Source organism: Dromiciops gliroides, chromosome X (assembly GCF_019393635.1).
Source record: "Dromiciops gliroides isolate mDroGli1 chromosome X, mDroGli1.pri, whole genome shotgun sequence".
Taxonomy (NCBI): Eukaryota; Metazoa; Chordata; class Mammalia; order Microbiotheria; family Microbiotheriidae; genus Dromiciops; species Dromiciops gliroides.
Genome location: NC_057867.1, coordinates 82,929,839 through 82,938,765, shown reverse-complemented (window position 1 = coordinate 82,938,765; position 8,927 = coordinate 82,929,839). Strand labels below are relative to the sequence as shown.

The window sequence follows — 8,927 nt, the reverse complement described above, 5'->3', positions numbered from 1 at the left end:
CCGACAGAGGGCCACCACCGGACGCCCCGTTTCTTCACCAACCACCGACTCCCTTCTTTTGGACCAGGGGCTGCCAACACATCGGGGGGTGGGGGGGGGGGGAGGCGCCGCGGAGCAGCAGCGGGGGAGAAGCTGTCACTCAGGAGGAAGGACCGCTCGAGCCCACCCCCCCCGCCCCCGCAGCGAGCCAGCGCCCTGCGCAGGCGCAGAAGGAGGGCTACTCCGGAGCTGTCGCCACAGACTGAGGGTCGCAGTAGAGAGGTTGTTGCGCAAACGCGCGGCCCCCTCCCTTTCGCCCAGATTACTGCGCAGGCGTAGGAAGAATCCTATGGTGCAGTGGCTGCGGCAGATCGGCAGATCCGCAGATCGGCAGATCGGGGTCCGGACCTGGGAGCTGCCGGTGGTCTCGGGCTGAGTGGTGAGGGGACCCTGCCGCACGGGCTCGCGTGGTCGTGAGGGGGAGGGGAGGGGTTCTGCGTGGCGGGGGCGAAAGGGGGGGACGAAGGGGGGGGCGAGGCGGGGGGCGGGGGGGGGGAACGGAGCTCCTGTACCGGAGGCCAAGCATCGCCATTGCCGCCGCCTCTGTTGGCCTTGGTGGGCTCGGGCTTCCTTGGTGCCCGCCCCCGCGCAGCTGCACCTCTCGGGGGCTTCCTCTCCCTTCCCCCGCCGCCGCCGCCGCCGCCGGGAGGAGGAGGAGGAGGTCTGCGGGGGCATGTCTACCGCGGATTTGGGGGTCTGGTGCCTGTGGGTGGTCTCTGGCTGACCCCGGGGAGGGGGGGGAGGCAGCGCTCGGACTCGCGTGGTCGTGAGGGCGAGGGAGGGGGGCGGCGGCGGGGGCGGGGACGGCGGCGTCCTCCCGCCGCGGCCCGCTCCGCTCTGCGCGTGGGCGTTTCGCGTCTCGGGCCTCCGGCCTTTGCGCGGCGCGGCCGCTGCGGGGAGGCCGTGAGGAGGCCTCCCCGGTCCGTCCCTGCCGTGCCAGCGTAGAAAGCCCGGGCTGGGCCGCGGCTGCCAGGCTCCAGCAGGAGACCTGCAGGCCGCCTAGTCACCTTCCCGTTGAGCCTCTGACGGGGGAGGCACAGGGGGAGGAGGTGTCAGGAGAGGGGGGATGGAGAAGGGAGAAGGAGAAAACAGTGCTAGAAGGGTCATCCCGTCCTCACAGGTTTCTTCTGCCACTGACCCAATGGCTCAGAGGAGAGAGGACCAGATCCCCCCTGCTGCAGAGGAGCAGCAAGGCGCAAGGCCAGGGCCAGAGGGTGACTCGAATGAGGACAAGGAGAGGAAGGAGAGGGACCTCAGCCAGGATGTTTCTCAAGGAGAGGAGGCTGCTCCTTTGGCCTCAGGGGAGATTGGCATCATTGAGAGTATCCAGCTGGAGAACTTTATGTGCCATGCCATGCTGGGGCCGGTGAAATTGGGGCCCAATGTCAACTTCATAGTGGGATACAGGGGCAAGAGTGCGTTGCTGATGGCTCTCTACCTCGGGCTTGGTGGAAAATACTTAGGACCGTCTTTGAGACAGTTTGTGAAAGATGGAGAGGTTTCAGCCACCATCTCCATCATATTAAGGAACAGAGGAGATGATGCTTTCAAATCTGAGGTGTATGGGGCCTCCATAATCATACAGCAGAGCATCAGTATAAGTGGGTTTGCAAGTTACAAACTAAAAGACCAAGCAGGAAATCTGATTTCTTCTAAGAAAGCAGAGCTGATGGCCATTGTTGATCATTTCAATATACGGGTAGATAATCCAGCATGTATTTTACCACAAGAGATGGGCAGGCAGTTATTGGAGACCAGAAGTGATGCTGAGAGATACAAGTTCTTTCTGAAAGTGACCCAGCTTGAACAGATGAGTGAGGATTACTTGTGCATTATGGAGAGGAAAGCCTTGACTCAGAGTCAGATAAGACAAGGAGAAGAGCAGCTTCAGGAACTAAAACGGCAGGGCATACAGATAGAAGAGTGTTTCCAGAGTATGGTTGCCTCAAGGAAGAGATTAGAGGATTTGAAACATGAGATGGCTTGGGCACTGGTGAATGAATCTGAAAAACAAATTGAAGAGATGTTAAGTAATATAAGTCTGGGAGATCAGCAGACTGTCAGTTTAAATGAGAAATTGGAGGCCTGTCGGGTCAAATTTAATGAAGCAGCCAAGAAGTTTAAAGACATTGAGGAGCACTTGGAGCAGTTAAACAAAGAAGCTGCTGCATTAGAGACCGAATGCATTCAGGCAAAAGAAGATGTAAATAGGAAAGAAGAGGCCTGTAAGAATGCTGAAGTTTTATACAATTCTTCCCAAGATGAATTTAAAAAATTAGACCAGGCAAAACAACATCACAACCAAAAGGAAGACATGAAAAAGAGTGCTGAACAAGAAAAATCAGGAAAAGAGGAAAAAATTTTCATGTTGACAGAAAAGCAAAAGAACCTTAAGGATCAAGAAGATTCGCTTGTTCAAGAGATGGAACATCTCCAGCAAGCTATAGAAAAAAACAAGGAAGAACTTTCTCAACTTAGGGCAGAAGTATTGGATATCCAGCAGATACTGAATGATGAGCAACAACAGCTAAACCGACTAAAAGACTGTAAAACTGATCCACTGAAACGATTTGAACCACAAATTACAGCCCTTCTTGAAGAAGTAGATGAAGCCCATAGACAAGGGCACTTTACTTCCAAACCTATAGGCCCACTAGGAGCTTACATTCGCCCTCGGGACTCTGAATTTGCTTTGGCTATTGAATCCTGTCTAAAAGATCTTCTTCTTGCCTTTTGTTGTGACAACCATAAAGATGAGCAAGTACTTAAGGAGCTCATGAAAAAGTCTTATCCACCAGGCTCTTCACGACCACCAATAATCGTGTCAGCATTTAAGAGTGAGGTGTATGATGTAACAGACAGAGCAGCCTCTCACCCAGAGTTTCCAACAGTTCTCTCAGCTTTAGAAATAGATGATGCAGTGGTGGCCAATGCTTTGATTGACATGAGAGGAATAGAGTCAGTGCTGCTCATTAAAAGTAACTCTTTGGCTCGTGCAGTGATGCAGGCTCAGAGCCCCCCCAAGAACTGTAAGGAAGTTTTCACTGCTGATGGTGACCAGGTGTTTGAACGACGCTATTACTCATCTGAAAAATTTAGACCTACCTACTTGATTGATGTGGAAATAGAAATAAGGAATTTGGAGAAAGAAATTGAAAATACAATGGCACAGTTGTCTGTCTATCAGCAACATGCATGTGTACTCGAAGATGATATCAGAAAGAATCAAGAAACTATTAATGCTCATCATTTGCATTTAAAAGAAATGAAGATTAGAGTGACAAAAATCAACATGCAAATAAGAGATCTGGAGAATGAAGAAAACCAGCCAGAAGCACGAGAAAGTAAAACACAGATAAAACAGGTTGAAGAAAAGATGACAATTCAAAAGGAAGAGATGAAGAATTTAAGAAAACAGAAAATAGATGCCGAACAGGGACATGAAAACATTAAATTAAAAATGTGTCAAGTTTCAGAATTAACAGAATCTGTTAAACAAGAACTAAACCAGGCCAATTTAGAAATGGATGCTGAAAAACAATACATGCTGCAGTATGAAGAAAGGCTTAAGCAACACCTGGATTCTCTCCAAGCGAAAAAAGAAGAGCTGACTATGAAAGAGAAAGACCTGCAGAAAGAGCTTACTCAGGCCAAATACATCTGCCCAGAGCGAAAAGAAGTTAGCAAAAGTGCCTCTGATCTTGATAAAGAAATTATTACGTTAAAACAGAAGATAAAAGCAGAAATCAGCACTCATAGAAGCAGAGATGAAATAATAAGGCAGTACCAAGAAATAAAAGAACGGTATCAGGGTATAGATGTGAAAGTGAAGAATTTGAAAAAGTGCATTAACTCATTGGATCAAACATCAGCCCAAAGATATGAAATATACCAGCAATTTAGAAGAAGTCTTGCTTTACGATGCAAGTTGTACTTTGACAGCTTACTATCTGAGTGGTCCTACTCTGGGGAAATGAGCTTCGATCACAAAAATGAAACCCTTTCCATAAGAGTCCTGCCTAAAGAAAGAAGTAAAGCTGCTTTGGATAATCTCCACTTCCTATCAGAGAGTGAAACAGCTTTTTCAAACTTTTTTTTCATCATTACTTTATGGTCCATCACAGAATTTCCCTTCAGATGCCTGGATGCATTTGATGTCTGCATGGACTCAGTCGATAGCAGAATTGCCATGGACGTTATCCTCAAGATTGCACGTTCCCAGCAGTACCGACAGTTCATCGGGCTCACTCCACAAAACTTGAGCTTTCTTCCTTCAAGTCCACTAACTAGAATACTCCAATTGCCAGATGCTGAAAATGTCCAGCAAACCCTGACCAACCAGCCAGATAGTCAGGAGGAAGATGATTGAAGCTGATGTCTAATTTTTAAAAATAAGTTTTCGTTGATATTTTCTGTTTCTTACATCACTGTAGTATTCCATGTATCCCTCCTTGCCACCTCCCAGAGAGCCATCCCATATAGCAAATAGTACTTTTGTAGAGGAAAAAGAAGACAAAAGTTAGCACAGCTGATTGGTATGTGTGTGTAAAAACAAGGGCAATATTTAACACCTATGAAGGGCTATTTTGGGATGTCTTATCATATCTCTTTATTTGAGTCCCACTTGTTCTTTACAATTTTGATTTTTGGGGGGGGGTGTTGTTCTTTCCGTTTGTTTATATTGTTGTAGTTTTTGTGTTTGTTTTTGTTCTTACATCACTGAATCAATATATAGATTTTTTTTCCATGCTTCTAGGTGAGCATCACACATCATTTCTTACAGCATAGCAATATTCTGTTATATTCATGCACTACAATTTGTTTAGGCATTCCCAGGTTTTGGACATTTACTTTGTTTCCAGTTGTTAGATATCATAAAGTATTGCTGTAAGTATTTTGGAGTATGTGGGGACATTTTTTTCTTATTGACGGCTTCCTTGGGAAGTAAGCTCAATAACTGAGTCTCCTAGTTCAAAGGGTATGGACATTTTAGTCACTTTATTTGCATAACTCCCAATTGCTTTCCAAGATAGTTGTATTATTTAACAATTCTGACAATGTATCATTGTGCCTGTCTTTCCAACAGCCTCTCCAACATCGACTCTTGCCATGTTTTGTCATTTTTGCTATTTTGCAGGGTGTGAGGTGAAACTTTGATTGTTTTAATTGCATTTCATTTCTCTTATTAGTCATTTGGAGCATTTTTCATGCAGTTGTAAATTCTTTGTAGTTCTTTTGACAGCTGTTCATGTCCTTTGACCATATATTGAGAAATGGCTACATATATATATATATATATATATATGCACGTATGTATGTATACACACACACACACACACACACACATATATATATATAATTGTTCACATCTTGGATACAAAACCCTTATGAGAGAAATTTGATACAATTTTTTCCCCCATTTGACCACTTTCCTTCTTATCCTAGATGCATTAATGTTTTCTGTGCAGAAGCTTTTCAGTTTCAAGTTCCTTCTTCAATTGTAAATAGTATGTTCCTTCATTTACTTTACTGTATCTGCCCAGAAATCTCTCTGTGTCCATGCTCTCCCACTTTCAGGTTCCAGCTGTCCCAGGGGTTCCAACTCTCCACCCCCACCCCCAGGGTAAATGGCTTTTTCAAGTACCATATTCCTGGGCCTCATCCCTATCTCCCTTTACCCATAGGAACATTCATCAGTTGAACCCCTTGTCACTCCCAAAGTAAGGCCTCCTTCCTTTCCTCATCTTTTTCAGTCTTTCTCACCCCTTCTCTTTCTGAGTTCACAGAGTTCACCTTCCCTTCACTGCCAGCCCTTGATTTGATCCTGAGGTATCATTCTTCTCTTTCCCCCTAATCCCCTCCCCTCCTTTTTATCTACCTTCCCATATTGTAATGTAGTCCCACAAAAGAAGCATTCACCTATAAGCAAGATGTTGGCAAGTTCTGTTCATAATACCCCATTATCTTCTTCATTTTTACCTCTACCAAATTTTTACGTCACCTCTGTCTCCCTGTATACATTTAGAAAGAAGTCTTGTTGATCTATTTCTCCATTTTCACTGTGTTGCTATTACTATCCTTGCCTGATGCATTTATTCACTCTTGCATTTCTGTCATTTGGGGTGTTCGAAAGGTAAATAATCTCTTCAGTTTCAGTTTTCTTTCTAAAAAATGTTTCAGATTCTTCTTTTCTCTCCATCTTTTGTCTTGTATGGTTACTAATGCTCAGATGTGCAGGACAGAGTGGCTATCCTCTGTATAGCTGCATCCTGAGCTCCATTGCTCTTCAGAGCATGTTATTCTATTCCCTCCTATGTTTTCTACTGGGTATAGAATAGTCTTCTGCTGTTAGAATGTCCGTACCTTGTATTTGGAGGTCTTTCTCCTGATGACTCACAGAACTTCTTATTTCTAAATTAATGAAATTTAATCATTATATGTCTTGGGAGTTTGCAGCCCTGGATTATTTTCTGGAAGCAAACTGAATTCTTTCAATTGGAATTTCGTTTTCTATTGTAAGGGGTAAAATTCTAGCTATACTGTCTAAAATATCTAATGAGTGGTCATCAATAAATTATAAGCTTTAGAAAGAGTTAGACTTTTAAGCATTTATTAAGGAGAATAAGAATTTGGTAAAGAGAGAGAAAAAGGCCTAGATTCATCTATCTATTAAAGTGAGAGAGCATTCCTAGCTCCCTTCTCCACCAGAGTCCTCAGGAAAGAGAGTGAGCCAGGGTGCCAGTCTCCCCCTTCTTCCTCCCACAAGCAAACGTCACTTCCTGATGCCAAAGAAAAGATGCATGGTCCTGCCCTCAGAGGCACTCTCCTCATGTTGGAGCTTTCCTACAGTAAGTCTCCAGCAGATGGCGTCATTCCAATCGTTACACTATATTTAGAAGTTCTAGACATTTCTATTATTTCATTATGGTTTTAAGGTTTTTTTGTCCTGTTGTGTTCTTTTGGGAGACCATGATCCTTATGTTATCTCTACACATCCTGTCTTGAAATCCATATTTGGCTTGCATCATAAGCATTTTTTTCTTTTAATGTTGTGTTTGACTCCTCTTCTAGGTTGTCCGCTACTGTGTATTTACATTCCTAATTTATTATTCTCTCTTTCGTTTCTTTGGTGAGGCTTATTATTCATTGCACATTCAAATTTTTCTATTCTATACATTATTTTTGCTGTTCAGGACATAGATTCTGCTTTTATAATGCTCATTTCTCTTTTGAACTACTCAGAAATAGAATGTTGTGGTTCCAGGTTTTCAGATTCCAGAGTTTTCTGTCTTATTAAATGTTGTATCGTTTTCTTTTTTTTTTTTCATTTTATATTTGTTCATGAACTGATGTCTGAACTTGTTTAATAGATTTGGAGGCCTTATTTCCTTCTGCTGTTACTGTTTTTCCTTTTGGTTTATCTGTTTTTGTTCAAATTCTTTGAGTTTTCTTCCTGGAATCTGCAGTACTTCCAGTATTTTTTGCCCATTATTTTTCTCACCACTCATTTTCTGACTCCTTACCCTCTGATTGTGGTTTCCTTCGGAGCTGGATCCCAAAGCATCTCAGCCTCCTCCCATGCTGGACAATTCATGGTTCACTAATCTATGTCTCTGTCCCCAAGTAACTATTGGGTGGTCAGAACAGGCCCCAGATGGATGCTGTGTTCTTCCCTCATACTTGGTAGAATGTTGAAAAGCCCCCGCATGCACAGTTTCTTGTCCTGGTGACCTAGTCACCACTCCCTTTGTTTTTCAGGTCTCTGGCCTGACACAGGCAATTTAGCACCTACTTTTCTCTGCATGGACATTATAGAACTTTGTAGAGCATATGCTTCCCAGTTACTGCCACTGGCAGGCTTTTGCTTCTGAAGCACTCTGGCTATGAAGGCCCGGACAGACTTTTCCCAGCGTGGAGCCAGGCACTCCATGGCACTATAAAGGGTTTGGGGTGGGTGTCTATGTCATGCCCTTGATTATACTAGTGCAGCCTCACTGCCAGTGGCATAGGCTACACAGGAAGGGTTCAGGATTTCTAATTTAATATGATTGTGCTATTTGCTCATAATGGGGTTTTATGTGTGTGTGTGTGTGTGTGTATATGTGTGTATATATATATATATGTATGTGTATATACATATATAATTTTCTCAAAATATCATAAGTCATGTAAATATTTTACCACTTTGAACAAATAATATTTAATAAATTACACATATTTCAGAAGTTTTAAAAAATACTCCCCCCACCAAGTAGTAGAAGTGGTAGAATATATGGCTAAGCCTTGAAATGTAAAGAGAACTAGAAGATACATTTCCTTTATTGTATTGTTTTGAAAAAAGTATAGTGTTCATAATTTTAAGTGTACTTTGAAACCATCTTTTATAAACTCATCTCTCTTCGAAGAATTTATATAACTATGATTCTGCCATGTGCAGATCACTTAGCATGTAGGCTTCCACATGGGAGAAGCTAAGGACCAGCTTCTGGAAGAAGACATTCTGTGTTCTCCTACCACGTATGTGGGAGTAGCCTCTTTCCATTGGCCATGTTGCCAGAACAGGTTCAGTCTTTAAAACTACCAGATAAGGACAATCTTACTTTCCTCCACTATGGCCAGAAAGGGATGAAGGTCCTGTCCACCCACAGTATGTCTGCCCTGGGTGGGGGCAAGAGCTGCCTTCCACTTTCTCCTTTATTAACCTGTGGCCCTGACAAATGGGCTTGGTATTTTCTTGTTTTCTGTCTTGTTTTTCCTTTTCAGTTCTAGGCACAAGTGATGGAATCTCCACCTTACCCCCAGTTGAACCATGATGACTTTGGAAGCACGATTCAGGCTGGATGTTGTACTGGAGAACCTGGGGTGGGCACTGAGGGGGTGAAATCTAC

General features: G+C 43.8%; 1 protein-coding gene across 2 annotated transcripts in view; it reads left to right on the top strand.

Moving 5' to 3' along the window:
* The first annotated feature begins 223 nt into the window (after positions 1–223).
* The window catches only part of LOC122733417 (structural maintenance of chromosomes protein 6-like), a 33,882-nt gene continuing 25,178 nt past the window's right edge, over positions 224–8,927 (top strand). The window contains exons 1-2 of one of the 2 annotated variants that reach the window (XM_043973790.1): positions 224–418; positions 1,160–5,334. In XM_043973790.1, coding sequence (XP_043829725.1) covers positions 1,181–4,408 — 3,228 coding nt within the window. In that variant the 5' untranslated portion in view covers positions 224–418; positions 1,160–1,180 and the 3' untranslated portion in view covers positions 4,409–5,334. Of the gene's footprint in view, positions 419–1,159; positions 5,335–8,927 lie in introns of those variants that run through there. The other variant, XR_006353840.1, reaches the window with a different exon arrangement.